At 31.9% G+C, this 19,609-nt stretch overlaps 1 protein-coding gene across 1 annotated transcript; it reads right to left on the bottom strand.

The window, feature by feature from the left end:
* Window positions 1-623: 623 nt before the first annotated feature.
* Window positions 624-19,008, bottom strand: LOC129224002 (U6 snRNA-associated Sm-like protein LSm4). The gene is made up of 5 exons (XM_054858397.1): window positions 18,915-19,008; window positions 18,775-18,816; window positions 8,052-8,150; window positions 6,614-6,791; window positions 624-862 (listed from the first exon to the last, which is right to left on the bottom strand). The coding sequence occupies exons 1-5, from the start codon at window positions 18,915-18,917 to the stop codon at window positions 771-773; spliced, it is 414 nt and encodes a 137-aa protein (XP_054714372.1). The 5' UTR covers window positions 18,918-19,008; the 3' UTR covers window positions 624-770.
* Between the last annotated feature and the right edge of the window lie 601 nt (window positions 19,009-19,609).

Below are 19,609 nucleotides of genomic sequence, written 5' to 3'. Positions count from 1 at the left end.
AGAAAAAATATGCAATTGCATATGCACTTATCTGGCTTTATATAATCAGGGCTCTAACTGTGACCCCTTTTTACTATTTATTTATATATATTTATACTATTTATTTTACTATTGAGTTCAGAGTTCACTGCTGATTCTTTTAAGTAGAAGTTTTAGTTATTCTTTAGTTTTTCCTGAGTGGTAATTTAAAAATAAAAAATTGGCTTTTTTTTGTTACAGTGACAATGTGCAAACCCCAAAATTAATTTCTGTTTATGCCACTGCATGAGTAAATGATATTAACTATCTGTTCCATTTATCATGATTTGCTGATTGCTTTACTGATTAAGTGAAGTGTAGTTTAACATTCCATGTAAAGTAGTGAAAATAGAAAAAAACATATTGGATTTAAAGAATTGGTAAGCTATTACACAAAATATTACAAGGGATCACTTTCACTTCAGGGGTACCCTCTACCTACCACAATTTGAATTTTAACCAGTTGGACGGGATCCTGAAGTTATAAGGGATCACTGATTTATCAATGAGCAAATTAATCTTTTCTTAAAGCAAAAAAAAAGGTACCAAAAATATTTCAAGAACAAACTTTCAGCATCAACCTAAGTGAAAAATAGAAATTCCTTTTCCAAAAATAATTTATTACTTTTCACAAGTCAACAAAACAAAACATATAACAAATAATGTATTTTAAATACATTGTTATGAAGCCAAATGAGTGAAAAGAAATTTCTATGAATATTTACAAATTTTTTAACTAGTAAATAAGCATATCAATTTGGTTTTGGACGGCCTCCAGGCCTATTGTGCCCAGGACCTCTATTTGGACCACCACCTCTTCCACCACCTCGAGCTCCAAATGTACCTAAAATATAAAAATATATTCTTATTTAAATTATCACAAATTTAAAAGAAAAACTTATACCTACTAAAGGCATTTTTTTTTTCCAAATAAAAAAGAGGACTTTTTTTTCTGAAAAAGCTGTTAAGTTCATTAAAGTACATTAGTGATCTGATGAGATGTTAAAATATTCATTCTGAAACCCCAATTGAAGCTAAGGAAAGCTTAAGACGAGTTGAAAGTTTTCAGTAAAGCATAAGCAACGTTCAAACCACAGGTATGATTTCAATGAATTTTTTTTTCATGTCATACTGTATGACATGAAAAAAATATTGGTTTGTTCGGAAAGTCATTTCGTTTTTTTTGGGGAACATGAAAGACAGTTTTCGTATAATGAATAAATATTTTATTAAATTATATATTGGCCATTCTGGTCCAACACCTTTTGCCATCTTTCTGGCAGTAACATAATTCCCCTCTCATAAAAGTTTTGGTCCTTGCTGGCAAAAAACTGGTTCAGGTGGTTTTTGACATCTTCATTTGAGGTAAAGGTTTTGCCATCCAAAAAATTTTGCAGGGACCCGGAACAAATAGTAGTCGGAAGGCGCCAGATCTGGAGAATATGGTGGATGTTGCAGTACGTCCCATTCAAGCTGTAAAAGTTTTTGGCGAGTGACCAAACTTGTGTGAGGTCTCGCATTATCCTGGTGGAACACTACACCCTTCCTGTTGATTAATTCGGGCCTCTTCTCTTTAAGTGAATCATTCAATTTGTCCAGCTGATGACAATAGACTTCTGAATCAATCGTTGTATTGTCCGGCAAAAGCTCAAAAAAAAACGGTTCCTTTGACATCCCACCAAACGGAGAGCATCACCTTTTTTTGGTGAATGTTGGCTTTTGACACGCTTTGAGCCGGTTCATCTTTTCTGCTCCATGACCTCTTGCGTTTAACATTGTTGTATACAACCCATTTTTCGTCCCCAGTAATAATCCGCTTCAAAAATGGATCATTTTCTTGACGTTTGAGGAGCGAATCACACGCGTCAACGCGACGACACAAATTTCGCTCCGTAAGGACACGGGGCATCCACACATCGAGCTTCGAGGTTAAGCCCATGCCTTTCAAATGGCCATAAACAGTCGAATTCGACAAATTTAATCTCTCACCGATCTCTCGTGTGGTTATTCGCCGATTTGCATCAACTAATGCCTTTATCGCATCTTTGTCAGCTTCGACCCGGCCTTCCAGACCGTGGTGCATCTTCGACATCAAAATTGCCGGATCGAAATTTTGCAAACCAGTTCTGGCACTGGCGATCTGTTAACACACCTTCTCCATACACATCCGTCAATTTTTTTCTCGCTTGGACAGCATTTTTACCTTTTCTGAAGTAAAAAAGTAAAATATGACGAAAATGCTGCTTATTGCTCTCCATATTTAAAAGGGCACCAACCAAAAACTACTGCGTAGAATTAATAGAACTTTTTCACACACAAGCCTTGCAATATCAGCTCTCAAGACATATAATGGTTATGCGGCTTAAGTGTGAAGTTGGTTTCGAAAAAACGTAATTAAGTCCTCTGACGGGAAAAAATGAAATTACTTTCCGAACAACCCAATACCTTACCCTCTCAAGATTATAGCAATGAACACGTACCCTCTCTTGCCCTAAACAGGTGAAAGTTTTTCCTACTTATACTACATGCTTTTTTCATTTCTCCCCCTATTAGTTATCTCCACATTTGTAATTTTGGCATTGTATCCCCTTGCTTAGACATGATTAAATTAAAATTTCAGAAAAACTTGTTGAAATCAAGTATTTTTTAAAGGTTTGTTCAACTGCAAATTTCAAGTAAATAACCTACTTTTGAACAATAAAAAGGTATATGTCAGTGAAACTCCAAAATCTGGTAAATGTCAACAATAATAATGTGAATATCAATATTCACATACCAAAGACTTAAGAAGACCTAATATTTTTGACAAACCACATGTGAAAGTCAACATAATCCGATTATCTGTCTGGTCTTTCAGAGTATCAAATGTATCCCAGTTTTCACTTGGTGAATAATCATGTAATTTTTACTGAAGTCCATTTGTTACAAAACCAAATAAGGTGAAATTTGTTTCCTATTTCTTCCCCCCCCCCCAAAAAAAAAAAGATAAAAAGTAGTTTAATGTTAGAAAAAAAGACTAACTGTTTTTTTCCCTTATACATGGTAAAGAAAATGTACCTGGAATGGGACCTATGCTTTGGTGAAAAAACTATAGGACGCTACTGCAAAGGGAAAGAATCAGTACTAATTTCCCAATTAATTATGAACAGGAAATCCTTTCCTTCAAATATACAGAAGAAAAAATATTACTCATCTGCTGTGGTTGGAGTTAAATAAGAGTTTTTGTTAATTAGTTCTAAGAACTGCTTTTCTTTTCTTGGAAAAGGAGAACCAGAACATAGAAGAGGAAAAAATATCCGACTGAGAGCTATCCAAAAATGGGATGGAAAACATTAAGGGGGGGGGGCATATCCAGGATTATGAATTGATACGGTTAACTTACGTCAACAAAAAACTAACAGAATAGGCTTCCTTCATTCTCTAAGAACAACAGTATTAATAAGATGTCTTCAAAGTTTAAATGAAAAACAACTCCTTGAACAGAAGAATAAAGCTTCTCAGTTTTAGTTGTCAAGCAAAACTCAATCCAAAAAGGACTTCAACTTTTAGTGATAGTATACATTTATGAGAGATTTACAATGAAGAGCTCCAGAAACAAGCTTATGTAGAGTTTTACAAGTTGACCCAAAAGATGCTAATGCTTGAAAACGATGTAATATCAATAGTTGTACAAAGCAGAGTAACTAAATTTTTATTATTTTTCACAGGACTATTGTTACACAACATAAAATGGTTTGTTTACCGTCGGCCATTCAAAGCAAGGGAGCATAAGGTGTGAATATGGCAAAGTAAGTGTTTTGAAAATACCTTAAATACTTTAACCGGCAGAAATTACGCTTCCAGTAACCTTTAATAAAGCTTTTAAGCCCAACGAGAATTTATATTTGATGGAAGGTTTACTTTTGGAATTTAAATTTTTAAATAGATTTACCTAGAATAAACATTTGGGGACATTTTGACCCTCACAGGGAAAATTACCAATTTTTACCTACATCAGTAGCATCACTATTGTGGGGGGAGGGGTCTGCCCTGGGTGTCACTCGTCTGGGGGGTGACACCCAAAGTGGAAATGCATGATTTTAAAAATTAAGCTAAAATGCATTTTTAAGACTAAAAATTAGACATTTTTCTTGAGGGAAATTCTCCAGACCCTCTCCTTTTCAATTTACATCATGGATTAAATACTATACTCAGGATAAGGTTCATATTGTCAATACTTAGACCTGGTATTAACTTCCTCTAATACCAAAACACTGAAAAACAATTATCTTTGTCTGTGTTTGAGATACGTTAGAAAAAATTAAAGAGCCATCTGTTTTATACACCCTCTTACTTTTTTGACCTCTCGACGCACACATCTGTCTAGGGCTAGTTATATAAAAAGCGTTCATTGTTTTTATTTGTCTTTTGTACATTATCCTACAAAAATTTTGTATAACACAAATGTAGTTTCTGAAAACTATATAAATGTTATGTTTTAAAACCATTTTTTTTTTTTTTTTGCAATTGTAGGGGAGGGGTGACACCACAAATTACGCCCCAGATGTCACCCATGCCAGATACGCCACTGCCTACATGTCCTTTTAAAACTCCAGAAATCTTCTTATTGACTGATCATGAGGAAACAAGCAGCTATTATTTTGATGATTCATTAGAGCAAAACTAAATCCAGATTGACTATTTGTGTTTGGATAATGGACAGCAAATTGGTAACCAGTATGGTTTTTTATCTAGCTTTTCTAGTTACCAACGTATCTTTAGTTATATTGGTATTGCTTCTTTGAGCTCCGTCAAATGTGAACAGCACTATTTCCACAGAAGGTGACAGGCAAATTCAAATACTGTAATACTGCAAGCAGACTGATGTATTTTACTTGTCATATGATTCAAAATGATTTTGCTTCAGCCTGCATTTGACGGTGAATGAAAGAATCTATGATGAAATACATTCAATCATGTACAACAGGTACTGAGGGGTGACATGGGCTTGCTTGCGTGACTATGTAAATCAAGATGCAAATTTATTAAATAATAAACCAGGCAAGTTTGGAAACATGTTTTCGATAGAAATGGATGAAAACCAATGTTTTGAAAGGCTATTCATATTTGGGTAAGGATGAAGCATTTGATTTGAAACTTGAAGAACAAACAATACTTATTACAACTAGATCAAAATTCTTGACTCAATGTCACTATTAACAACTTTTTTTTTATTTCAGTGAAACTTGCAGATACACATTCTGGGAACAAGACCACACAATTGTTTGGATTATATCTAAATAATCGAGAACTGTCTCTTATTGCCTGTCTCACTTCTTTAGCAAGATATTCATGCTTTTCAAAATGGAAAAAAAATATTCAAGGTATATAAGTGTAGTATCAAAAAAGTAATCATACACTGTGTAGTATCCACCCTACTGTTTGCAGACAACAGAGCAAAGATTCCTTTCCTTCTACAGTAGCACCAAATATGTTGTGAATGAATCAGACATTCTAAGAAAAAGTATAACACAATTATAGAAGCTGCAGGCAGCTTTTTCAGATTTTTAACAATGTGCTTGACCTTGCTGCACTGAACACTTGGATTATTTCCAAGGAACCCTTGAATATTCGAATTTCATGTCAAAATTTGCTTTTACTCTCTAGGAAGAACTAAGACTCAAGGTTCAGTGTAACAATGCTCTTCAATTTGTGTTCAGGCCTCAAAAAGAAAAAGACGTTCATTTCCAAGTTGCAAAGGGAGAAAAAGAAATCCAGTCCCTTATGACAGATGCCAGTTTGTGGTAAATGTGTTGATATTATTAAATATACCCATTCTTGCACTTTAGCTAATGTATAACAAAGTTTGGAAACTTTGGTACATTAATGATGGTTTGTTTTTTAATAATATCATCTCAAAACATGTGTTCTAATTTGTATTATTTTGAAATGCAACTATTGGTAATTTTTTTCCCCAGTTTATACTTCCATAAATCTTTATTATTGAATTGATCTAATCTTTGTTATTAATTTAATCTTTATTGCTGAAATTTGCTCTTGTTTGTTTTCTGATCCACATGGATGCCTAGACATCTGGGAACAAAGTGTAATAAAAATATTGCATAATCTGGTCTTAATATGAAATAAATTTAAAGAAAAAAACTGGAGTGTAATCATGAAAAGAATAATCTAGAGAAAAGCTTTACAGAAAAAAAAACAATAAAAATACCTGAAATATGATGCCTGAAAAATAACAACAAACCTCTAAAAACCATTCTATATTAAAAATTATCATTTTAATAACATTTCTAACTAAACAAGAATTTACATTAGAGCTTTACTTTCAGGTGTCAAATTGACCATAAATAGTAGAGCACAAATAAATGAACACTCAATAAAATGAATACAACAAATATTTCCGTTTCAAAATGAATGAGGTTAAAATTTACAAACTTTGATTTAAGAGTTCATTACCCAGATTAATAAAAATAGATTTGTGAAAAGTCTATTCACTAATAACCTAATAATAGTAATAATAGAGCTAAGTACCTTAATAAATTATTAACTAATTTCTATTTTTCACAGGTTTTTTAGGTACACAAAGAAAAATATATACCTCTGCCTCCTCCTCGTCCTCTTTGCCCCATTCCTCCCCTTTTCATATCTCCTCTTCCACGTCCTTTAGATATTGCTTCTTCTTTTACCATATCAATAACTTCATCCGGAATGCGCATATATTTTATTGTGCTACCACGGACATAGCACTCAGGCATTCTCCAAAATTTATCACCATCCTACAAATAGAAATATTTGCTATTTAACATTTACAATAAGCAAAAATTGAATGATTCAAATTGTAGAATCATGCATAATCGATAAAATTAAATTTAGAATAAGAAAATGTCCATGAAAAATAACCTGCCAAATAAATAAAATCATCAAAAACTATGATTTTTTTTTTGAATAATATAAGTTAAATAAATGAAATAATCCATTAAAAGCATCAAAAAATAAAAAATAAAAAAGAAAGAAAGAAATAGTATGCCAGATAAAAGTATCCAGTCATTAAAAAACATTTAAATAACATTAAAATTCAAACAAAATATGAAGAGTAAACATGGCAGGCAAATAAAAGATTTTTTGGTTTTGTTCGCATGAGAAAATGACCAGACACCGTGTCCTCTTATTCTTCTTTTAGACCTGATTTTGGTTGACTGTAACTGAAGGAAACTGGTGCTTCTTTTTGTGTTTAAATGAGTTTATATAGCAGACTATCCCAGTCCTTCAGTTTAATTATCCTGAGCAATACTGCAGATGATAATTAAACCTCAATTAGATGCAAGTGAGTTATATTTCTATTTTGAAATTTGAACTTAATTTATGGAGAAAGGCAAATCACTGCAAAAATGTGCTAATACTGATATATAAGAGTAGATGAACTAATAAAATGTACATTTTTTTTCAGTTCACTGATCTGAAAAAAACTTTTATATCACTTACTTTTTAGTCAGTGCTGTACTTGGAAGAAAAAAACTTTTTGGAGAACACACCTTGGGGGTTTGGGACACTCCTCACCAAAAGAGAGGGTGGTTTCAAACTCATTAACATTACATTTGCATTATATTTAGGGATATATATATATATATATATATATATATATATATATATTTAGGGAGACTGCACTGACAAAGGCAGCTTTTATTGAATGTCTTATTATCCATAAGTTCAACTCCTCTGCATTGAAAAGGGGGTTCTTTGTAACACAACCTGTGGTAAAACAGGTATAATTCTCTGAGAGTTTGAGCTATTTGCTGTGATGCTTACTTTTCTTGGTATTATGAAGGAAAAAAATCAAGTACTTACTTGACCTTTTTTTTTTTCTCCATATTAAGTGAAAATTGCTTTGCAATAAATTCAGAATTTCAAATGTATATCATTATATTTTACTGATATATAAGTATTTTTTATTTTAATTTTGACTTTGGAAAATGTTTAAGATTAATGATGAAAAAAATAAATTGAGCTGAAATTTCTTCGAAAACTAAATTACTTACTCTTGATGTACAGATGACTTCCCTAAGATTTATATTCATCCAGTTATCACAATTTACAAGATGTCCATTGTAGGTTTCCCCATTCTTTAACTCGACAAGCTATTATGTAAAATTTCAGAAAAAATTCAAAATTAAAATTAAATTTTATAACAATGCATTAAAATTGAAAGTTGTTAACAAATGACTCCAATGTATTTTACAAAGAATAAAAATTAGAAACAAAAATTTAACTATTTCATCACCTGCAACCTCTCAATCTGAAAGGCAATATTTAGGTTTAAATTGTTAGCAATTCAGTACAATTATTTTTCAACTTTATGACACCACATTCATAAAATACATAAAGCCTTTAAATAATTACAAGGATCATCCTTAGAATAATGCCAATATGCCACTTTGGATTGCTCAATGAGCTATTTATATGGGAAGAAAAAATGCAACAGTTGAAAATAAAAATTAGAGATTGCATAAAATAATGGAGACTTTGTATGAATAAATTTAATCACAAAAGTTTAAGCATCAAAGGGATTTTTAAAATATTAAGAGGTTTCGTAGGCTGTACAGAAATTCTGCGTTCGGAAGTTCCAAAACTGAAATTACTATTATTATGTTTTACAGTATAAGAAAAAAAAATCAACAATGTTTAGGTTTAATTATTTTTCAAAAGAGATGTATGTAACTTTGTTTTTACATATAAGTGTTAAAAAACCTAACTTGCAGCTGGTAAAAATTTAGGCAGTTCAGGAAAAAAAACGGGCAGTATTCTATCACATTTTTTGATAAATAAGTTTTTATAAGAAGGAAAATGAAATAAACACATTTTCAAAATGATCGGCTATATACAACTTTTTTTGTAATTGTGTATGAAAGGGTTTTGTTTCTGCGATCACAATTGTTTTATTGCAGAGATTCTCCTCGAAATTAACTCACTGAAAAATTCCTTTTTAGGGAACTTTGTTGTGTTGATGAAAATCAGGGACATAGCAGTTTAACCATAAATTATGTGAATTTGACAATCGGGCGAAATAAAGGTACAGATGTGATATACCCCCCATTTGGCGACATCAGATTTTTTACACAAAATTGAAATATTTTTCTCGCCAATGAGGCGTTAACTTTTTAAGTATGGTATCCCTGGCTAAACTAACCTGTGTTTGGCAACCCGAAGGCAATCTTAGATCTGTTCAAACTTGGTTTACTTGTCCATGTTGGATAGATCTTTGTTTTTTCGTGCAATATACCTTATAGGAAAGCTTATTTTGGTTGGTTTAGTTTCAGTAGTTGTGTTTTGATGAATAAATATTAGAAATGCCAGTTTCTTTAAACTTGACCGTTAATTAAGAGTAAAACCCAACTTTGGTTGAGTCTCGGTAAGGCTCATTGTTTCATATGTTGTGTTTCAGACTGAATGTGAGGATTTATACAACAAAAACATAAGTTTTTATTTTAGAATTTAAAAAATAAAAACTCTCACTTCCGAAATTCTTTGTTTTTACAAAATCTTGAGGGTTTTTTGTAGTTTTTAACTTTATATTTACTGCATGTAAATTTATTTGACAAAAAAAGTAGTTATTTTATTCTAAAAGTAAATTCTTATCGATGCCAAGAACTTTTCAAGCATATTCTGTAAACATGCCTCCTTTAGGTACCGAATTTCTGAAAATAAGTTCAATCTACGATTTTATAAAAATATGAAGGTGTTATTTTATGTAAAATATAGTAGATATTTTTAGTAGGTATTTTGAAAGCATTTTTGGATAACAAATAAATGTATGGTATTTTTGTATTGTTTATGTTTGGGATGTTCTGTTGAGACATTTTTACTTCTCATACATCAAAATTTGAATAACTAAATGTTTTTTGGCTGAAATACTTATATTTTGGGGATATTTTCTGCTTTAAACATTGCATATTGAATCGCTTTGCTCTTTTTTAGCAGAGCATAAGAATTGTTTTTGTTAAAGGAAATGCATGTTGGAAAATAGCTTTTATTTCTATTGGTATATATTTCTTTGGTGAACTGTGATAATATTTTGTTAATTTAAGCATTTTAAATACCTACTAGTAATTTTTCTTTTTTGTACAAAAACTTTCTAGTTTCTGGTATTTTTGAAGCAAATATTCGAGATGTTTTTTGCTGTGGTTTACATTGTTTTTATATACAATATTGTCTTCTGAAGTGCTTTGATCATGTTTTTTTATCTGAACTTTTCCTGTTTTCGCTAAAAAAGCATTGCTAAGAATGATGTATGACATGTTGTCATACATTGTTCTCGTGGCGATGCTTTCTTCGCGCCAACAAAAAAAAGTCACCAAGGGTAGGGTATATGACATTAGTTTTTTGAAATAAAAGTAACAAATACTGAACATTACACAGTCAAAGCCTTGAAGGACTCCAATGCTGTCATTAAAAGATTTTTTAAACACAATATTTTAAAATAAGCAACTTTGTTTCAAAACTTAAATGTCTGACATATCGGCAAAACTTTCAACGAAAACTTAAATGAAAAGTAATTCCTGCATTCGAGTAACTATATTTCTCGACTTTTACTCATTATTCCCAGAACAATATTTATTTTTTTATTCATTTCTGAAATCAAACATTACTTTAAGTGTTTTCTTATAAAACTTCAGAAACCATATTCATGCACAGATACCCCCCCCCCCCCCAGTTACCAAATATAGCCTTAAACATGTGTTTTGTGATTATGCTTTGAAAAACTCATATCTGTGCTCAAAAATTTCACTTTGACACTAACCTCCATCCCTACCTTTTGATAATGATCATCATAAATTTTTAAATAAATAAAAAATTATGCCTGGCATGTAAAAACGTGATAATAGCCAAAGGAACTAAACGAGTCAAGTCTTATCTTAGTTCTTGCTTGCGTAAAACACAAGTTTAATTCAATATCTTAAAAATGAAACAAATTTTTTGATAAACCTTATAAAAAAGTAGTTTTTAGAAATCGCAACAAACAACTATTTTGTTTGACTGCACTGCTCACTACTCTACTTTTTTGAAAAAATACTGTGCAACACTACAAACTACTAAAAAATGCAGCGACAAAAATAGTATCGCTACTTCTAGCATGCTACTTTCGACCATTGCATAAGACCTATGTAAAATTAACTCAAATTTAAATAACATTTTTTCTTCCTCTTGAACAATTAGCACATGCAAGAGAGTAATGTTAAACATTTTTAGTTACGTAAAAATATTTTTTCAACAAAACATTGTAAAAATGAGAAAATTTTAAGCACAATAACCTTAGACTTGCATTTAACACGTCTAAAAATCAATATTATTAATAACTACTGGCATAATTGAAACAAAAATAAAATTAAGCAATTCAGCATTGAAGTTAAATTATGAATTGAGAGCAGAATTTTGTTTAAAAAACCTTCAAACAATGATTTTTAATAAGAAATAAAAAGAAATGCTGTCATGATGCACAGTTGAACTCAAGCGCGGATCCACAGGAAGGGAACTGGGGGAATGTTCCCCCTCCAAAATCCTAAGTGCACCTAAAAATTTTCAAAAGAGAGTATGGGAAAATAATTCAGTTTTCCAAGTCTTTAACTTTAAGAAAGGAGCCAGAAAAAGTGAGGAGAGAATTTAAAAAGCAAATCTAAGATACTGCTGGAATGCCCCCTCCCCCCACCCCACACACCTTGGGCCTAAAGTTGTTCAAAAAACAGAGTACAGGAAAATGTTTAAGTTTTTTAGAATGTGAGCTAAGGCACCAGGAAAAGCAATTAGGCAACAACAGAAACGGATCCACAGAGGGGAACTAGGAGAACGTTCTCCTCCCCCCCCCCCAAAAAAAAACTCCATACACACCTAAAAATTTTCAGAGTATAGAAAAATTCTTCTGTTGTATGAAACTTAAACTTGAGGAAAAGCTCCAGAAAATTCGATCAAACAATAGCAGAGGCGGATCCCTGGAGAGGAAATGGGGGAACGTTCCCCTTCCTCTAAAATCTCATGTGTACTTAAAATTTTCCACAACATAGTACAGCGAAATTCTTCTGTTATATAGAACTTGTGCTTGAAGAAAGGCGCAAGAAAAAGCGAGGAGAGTTGCAAAAGTGGATCTAAAGAGGAGAACTGGGGAATGTTCCCCAACAAAGTGAAAAAAAAAAAAGTGATCCTAAAACTCTTCAGAAAACAGAGTACAGGGAAAATTTTCCATTTGTAGAACTTTACAAAAGGCTCCAGAAAAAGCGATTAGACAAGAGCAAAAGTGGATCCAAGGAGGGGAACTGGGGCAATGTTCTCCTCTCACCAAAAATCCTAGGTGTTTCTAAAAATTTTTAGAACAAACAGCAGGAAAATTCTTGTTTTATAAAAATTGAACTTGAAGAAAGGAGCAGGGAAAAGCGAGAGGAGAATTGCAAAAGCGGGTTCAAAGAAAGGAACTGGGGAAGGTCCTTCTCCAAAACAAAATCCCAAGTGATCCTAAAACTGTTCAGAAAACAGAGTACAGGAAAATTTTCTGGTTTTTAGAACTTGGCAAAAGGCTCCAGGAAAAGCGATAGACTAAGTGGATCCACGGTGGGGATCTGGGGAAATGTTCTCCTCCACCCAAAAATCACAAGTGTACCTAAAAATTTTTAGAACGGAGTGCAGGAAAATTCTTGCCTGTAGAAAAATTGAACCTGAAGAAAGGCGCAGGGAAAAGCGAGGAGAGAATTGCAAAAGCGGACTCAAAGAGGGGAACATCCTTCTCCAAAACAAAAACATCTTAAGTAAATCTAAAACTGTGCAGAAAACAGTGTAATAAAAAACCACTTGTTGTTGACACTTAAAGGATTAATTTTTGGTGTTAGTTAACATAGCTTAGAGGGAACTCATCCTAGGGGAAACTCTTAATAAGTTATAACTGCTCCAATTAGTCCCCTATTATAATGCAATTTGCTCCAGTTCTAAAAATTCGAAAATCCAGCACTGCAGAAATGTAAAGATAGTTATATTATAGAAAAATACAAAAATTAAATGCTTTCGTCACAGTTTATAAGCTGTGCTAAGTTATAAGACTACGGAAAGTTAACTACATAAAAATTCGAGTTTGGGGACTGAGAGTAAATATTTTTCATTAGAGACGTACCGAGTAGCACTTTGGCCGAGTACCGAGTTCCAATTATGTTTTAAGAAAAACCACCGACACACACGTGACAAATTTTGAACTCATAAGAATAATAGTATAGACCTCCATGTCCAACTAATAGTTTTTAAAACAAAATTCCAGCTGAAATTTAATTATGCATTATTTAAAAGATTATGTTAGTGTCAATAATCTTACAAATAAGTTATTTTTTAAATTAAAAATAAACAAATACATAAAAGGTAGGATTGATCAAGTTGAACAAATTATATCAATCTATACTTCTAGTTCGCCAAACGTAAATATTTTTTAAAAGCTAATGAAACGACGTTAAAAGCACAAATGTGCAGGAGCGCTGCAGGCACGTGTTTCTGCATTACAAGGAACAACTTTTTCAGTCCATAAAATGTGTGCTAATGAATGTAAAAAAAATTTGACTTTTGTCAAATTTCTTTAAATCCATAAGCTCACATTTTGTGCATTGAAAAAAGCATTCCTTCCAATGCCAAAACACATGTCTGCAGTGTTCCTGCACATTTGTGCTTTTAACGTTGTTTTATTTTTTAAGAAAAGGTATTTTTATGTTTTTTATACATAATTTTGTTTGTGGCAAAAATCCATTTAATAATATAAAAATTTTATATTTTCTGTAATTACCTTTTTTGCCCCCATTTTCAATAAATAAGTTTCATTAATTTTTGGGGCATTAAAATATGATATTTACTCTATTGAAGCATAACAAACTTCATTATTCTAAAATTTGAATTTGACTTGTAAATTTAAGTTGTAAATGATTGCAGTATATTATATGCTTGCAATATTTTATTAATTGTAAAATCTGCTTTGGGGCAATTCCACGATAGGGTCAACCAAATGATCAAATTTTCAAAATTAAAATTTCTAAACAAATGAGGTGTCATTTTAAAGGTAAAGAGTTGTATATTTTGGAATGCCTGTCAAAAATTTGATCACTTCAGTTATAAATAAGTTACAGGAGGTTAAAAGGAGGTCGAAGAAATTATGTTTTTTCCAAAAAATACATACTAATATTATGAATTGAGTTGAATAACCATTTAGATACAATGTGTTGCTGGTGATGTTGCAAAAATGTGTCAAAATATAATTCATTTTGATTTGTAAAGGAATTCCTCTGGGGTACATGACGTGTTTTACGTCCGACACCAAAATGCACAATTAATTATGCTGAGCCAATAATTTTAAAGCTACATGCATGTATTTTTGGGTACAAAGTAAGATTTTCAATCTCATTGATGTAACCTATTTTCATTTTGTCACAAGTGAATATTTTTTACTAAAATCTAGGTGTTGGACGTAAAAAATTTTTTATGTCCGACACCATTTACGTCCGACACTATTACATTCCTTTAAAAAAAATATGTTTTCGACTGTGTTTCTCCTTTTTTTGCCTTTAATTTCAAAGTTAAAGTGAAACATGCATAAAAAACAACCAAGTGAACTTACTGTATATACATTTAGGGCTGATAGGGGTACGTAGGACCCCTTTTGAGAAAAGGCTTGTTGAATGAACGTAATACAGTTGATTAAGATCAATTTTGGCAAATTTGCCAAAACTATAAGTGGGAAAAAAAATTGGAAACACTAAATGACTGCGTCTGTGTAAAGTTGGCTAAGGGAGAACAATTATCAACATTCAACCCATATAAATCTTGATGGTTTTCTTTCAGGTAAGTTTCACAAATAACTAATCACCATCTTTTGGAGCTGAACTATCAGCTATCTACTAAGTCATCATAAGTGTCTTGTATTTAACTAATATAAATATTTCATCAGAGTTGCTTTTGATTTTGAAATCCTCACTGTTATGGGTGAACTACTAACCCCATAGTGTGGGGACCTGTTATAGCGAAATTTTACGGGATAAGTGGAGCCCCTCCTCTAAAAGTTTTTAATAATATTTTATTCAAAAATTCTGATTGCATTATGCACTTGAAGTCAAACTGTACATGAATGTTTAATGATCATAAAAAAATAAATGCTAACCGTGAAACACTTTTTGAAAAATGCTGCTTAAATTCGCCAAAAAATAATTTTTAGATTTTTTTTTTTTTTGACTAAGTTTTCTGACCCAGAAAAAAAAATCCACGGAACTCAAATATATGCAAAACTAATCACTGTGATGAACCATGACATGATCAATGTAAAAAATTATAAAAACCATAAGGTTATTTCAGTTTTTGGGTGTGACCCACTTACCCCAGTGTCCCACTTCCCCCAATCAACCCAACTTTTGAATTTACTTGTTAAAATTTGTTTCAGTATATGTAACCTATATAATTTACACATTTATAACTGCAATCACTGTTATGTATTTACATTTAAAAGTAATTTCATTTTACGTCCAATATGAACAATTTACGTCCGACACCAAGCTAAAAATATTTTTTTAAATAATTTTATTCCTTATAATATCATTTGAAAACGGTATAATATGCTTCAATCATAAGTATACTTTGGAATTATGCTGTTTTTAAAATTAAAATGTAAGCCAATTCACAGACTTAATAATTTTTAAGTGAACCATCAATTTTACTTATTTGTGTGTTTACGTCCGACACCAACTCTTTAAATTTTTTTAATTTATACTTTAGGGATCTATTTTGAAAAACTAACATGATTTTTTATTCAGTGGGATGTAGTAAGTATCTTGTAAATAAATTTGATCATTTTGGAACAGTTTATACTTGTTAAATAGAATTAAAACTGAGAAATTTTTCTTCATTTTTTATGTCTGACACCATGGAATTGCCCTTTGAACAATATTCAGTTTTTTACTTTCAATTTTCTACTTTTTTTAATTCGGTATTGGCCGAGTATCTGATCAAAATTTGGCCAAGTACCGAGTACTCGGCAAATTGACCGAGTAGGCCGAGTACCGAGTACTCGGTACGTCTCTATTTTTCATCGTACTTATTTTTTAAAACTCATTGATATAGTACAATACAGCTTTCCAGTCGTAGTTCATTTTATCCACTGTAGGGCCATTTTAAGTCTCCCAAATTTCTGTACTTGCTTTTTGTATCTATTTTCCAGTAATCTTTCAAAATAAGCCTCTTTGAACACAAACCTGTTTAAACTGTATTTTGCATTTATTTGGTGAAGGGTTGATCATTGTATTTAAAGCTTCTACAATTCAATGGCGCTATCAGAGGTGGAGGCGAGAGGGCAGGGTTGGCAAAAACCTGGGTTTTTTTTTAAAAAAAGCCCATGGACCCAGGGTTTTTTTTAATAAAACCCAAAAAACCCAACTAAAGCTAGGTTTTTTAAAAGAAATGTGGATTTTTTTGTCCTTTTTTAGGGAAAATGTGGGGTACTTGTAGCATATTGTAGAGTAAATATATGTACAAAGCAACAAAATACTGTCTTGGGGTAAAAAAAAAGCTGGAAAATTCAGCGTTTTCTGAAAAAAAGTATACAAGATGATGAAACCCAAGAACGGTGAAGTTTCAGATTTTTTGGTTTCCATGATTACCAACAGTTAAGGCAAAGTTACTTCTTGAGTGATAAATTCTTTTGTTTGTTTTTAATTACTACATTTCTTTTCTTTTCTTTTTTTTGCATTTTACTTTATGGTCTTTCATTTTGTAATGCAAAACTACTATAGAACCTCAAGTAGTTTAAATCCCTTTTTACTGAATTCCAGCTTAATCAAGACATTTCTTTGAATTTTATGTTGCCTGTTTTTTTAGTTCTGTATACAGAAAAAGAAATATTAAACTTTTTCGTAAGATAATGAAAATACTGTACATCCTATTCTGTTTTCTGTCCGACCATTTGTAAAACCTGTTAATTTCTAAAAAATATACTTTGTTTATTCGAGATTTGTGACGTGTTGGTTTGCAGAAAATAATTCACATGAAAGTCTTTTAGCTAGAGTAGTTTCCTCTGTACAAATATTGAGAAAATCAGATGTAACAGGACTTAGTCAAGATAATTTGAGTTATTTACTGAGACCAGTTTAAAGAAAAAGGTCAAATATATTTTTTAAAATCTTTGAAGTATTTTTTAAATGCGGTTTAAGAGTTAAGAAATACTATAAAAGTTCAAAATTCATTTTTATGTCCATTGTCTGTGGTGAAGAATAAAGAAAAAAGTAGTTTGTGAAAAGTAAAAAAAAAATTCTGAAAGTATTTAAATTAATGCTTTTAAAAACTTCTCAGAAAATTTCAAAAAAAAAACCCAAAAGTGAGCTCTAAATAATGGGGTTTTTTTTAAATGGGTTTTTTCAAAGAAACCCATTGGGTCCAACCCAATTGGGTCCAATCTGGCCAACCCTGTGGGAGGGGTGGGGTTGGGGGCACAGGGTGGCAGGACCTGTGATCCCCCAAAAGGCCGAGTAGAATGTTTTTGTAAAACATTTTTTACAATTAAAGAGAAAAATAGAAGGCACCTTGGGAACAGTCCCCTTTTTTTAGTCGGTCTAAAAATAAGAAAGTCTTCAAAATGATATGCTTTGGAAGTCCGCTTCCTCCCCCAATACCTTTAAAGCACGTCTCAAATCTTGTTTTCAGGACTTCAATTTTTAAAATTTTAAAAGGGAGAACTACCTAACACCTCGCATTTTAATAACATCAAGAATCGTTTAAGATTGCTTTTTTGGAGCTTCAATTTTGAAAAATTGCCAAACCCCTGACATTACCAAATATGGTCTACAGTCATGTTTTTAAGATGTCAATAACTAAAAATTTCCGGACAAGGGTTCGAATGCTCCTGTGGAAAATCTGAACATTAAAAAATTACAATTTTGAACAATTTAATGGGGAGAGCGTTTAAATCCTTTATCACCGAATATCGCTTCAAAACTTCGTTTTCTAGGACTTCAATTTCGAAATATTTTTTGGAGAAAGCCCCAGAACCGTACTGCTCGAAGCATTGTCAAAGTTAGTCTGTAACTGCGTTTTTGGAAATTCAATTTCGAAAAATTTAGCGGAGGGGTTATAGATTAAAATCTATTTTATAAAAAATTGATCAGAAGCATACCCCCCACAAAATCCCATCTATTACCCTACCCGTCAACAAATATCGCCTATAATCACGTTTTTAAAACTTTAATTTCTGCAGACGGCCCCCCGAACCTCTCTTTCTCGTAGGTCTCCTCTGGACACCCCCCACCCCTATCAGATAATGAAAATTTTGAAAGTGACCTCTCTAAAAAAATTTCTGGTTGAGGCACTGCTGCAAATATTATTTCCTTTAAGCACTTAAAAATAGAAGAATGAACATACTTTTAAAAATAATTATTTAAGAATTGTACTTTTAGAATTTGTAATGAATAAAACTCTTTAATAAGAAGCATTAAGACGCAGTGGAAACGTTGAAAAACTCAATATTTATGGTTTATTTTTTAACGATTAATTTCATACACGCCCCCCTCCCCCCAATAATCATACTTGCTAGAAAAGTTCCCCTCCCAAATCCATTATCTGGATCCGCCACTGGTTGAACTGATACTACCCTTTGACACAAAAATTTAATCAACTTAAAACATGCTAGTATGCAACAACAATCAAATAAAAACCGGCTCCTAAAGAAATAGAAAAATATGAAGCACATTTTTAAAAAATGACATCACTTACCATGGGATGATTCTGGGCAGTTCTTAACAATGACAGCGGAAGCTGAAAAAAGTTTCAGTCGTTAAACTCATCTAATCGAATTGCACAAAATAAAAGAACATAATACTAGGATAATAATTGGAGAAATTACACATAGTTACCATTTTTATGACCTAAATTTAAAACAATATGCAGCCGGTAAAAACTTTGTTTACTTTTAAGAATAACCGCTTCAGCCAGAAATTTTACTTCTTCGGTTACAGTTAATACCCGTCGTTCGAATCAGTGTATTTATCTGCCAAAAAATTTGTGTATTAAAAATATACCCATGGATCAACCAGCAAAAAGGTAATCCAGATTAAATTTCTGGGGATTTGTGATGAAAATTTATATCGATGGACTCGTGTGAGGAATTTGGTTGTTTAAACCCTCGGAAACAATCGGGTTTGTTTATTCTAGAGTCCCTATAGGGACTCTAGTTCAGTTGAGTAATATAAAAGGTTTTACATGATATTTTGCAGCTAAAGATGATTATTTTTGGATCAAGTTCCCCCAAAACAGAGCTTTTGTTAATTTCAAGCTAATAAGATTCCACCTATGAATAAAGGGACCAAATTTCTTGATGTCAAAATGAGGACATGTCCCCATTTTCAAAGTGAAAAGTGGGAACAAAAACTACTCACTCAATTTTAAATCACAATCTAAACATGAAAAAGAAGCATTTTTTATTTATCTGAACAGTAGTAAATTCCCGAAGGAAAAAGTTTTTTTTATATATTTCCTGGTCAAAAAACAGGAAGTTTTAAAGCTTAGCAGATGGACTAATAATTTTAATGAAGTTCCCTGCATCATGTTT

Source organism: Uloborus diversus, chromosome 1 (genome assembly GCF_026930045.1).
Source record: "Uloborus diversus isolate 005 chromosome 1, Udiv.v.3.1, whole genome shotgun sequence".
NCBI lineage: Eukaryota > Metazoa > Arthropoda > Arachnida > Araneae > Uloboridae > Uloborus > Uloborus diversus.
This window is presented reverse-complemented; position numbering and strand designations above follow the sequence as displayed.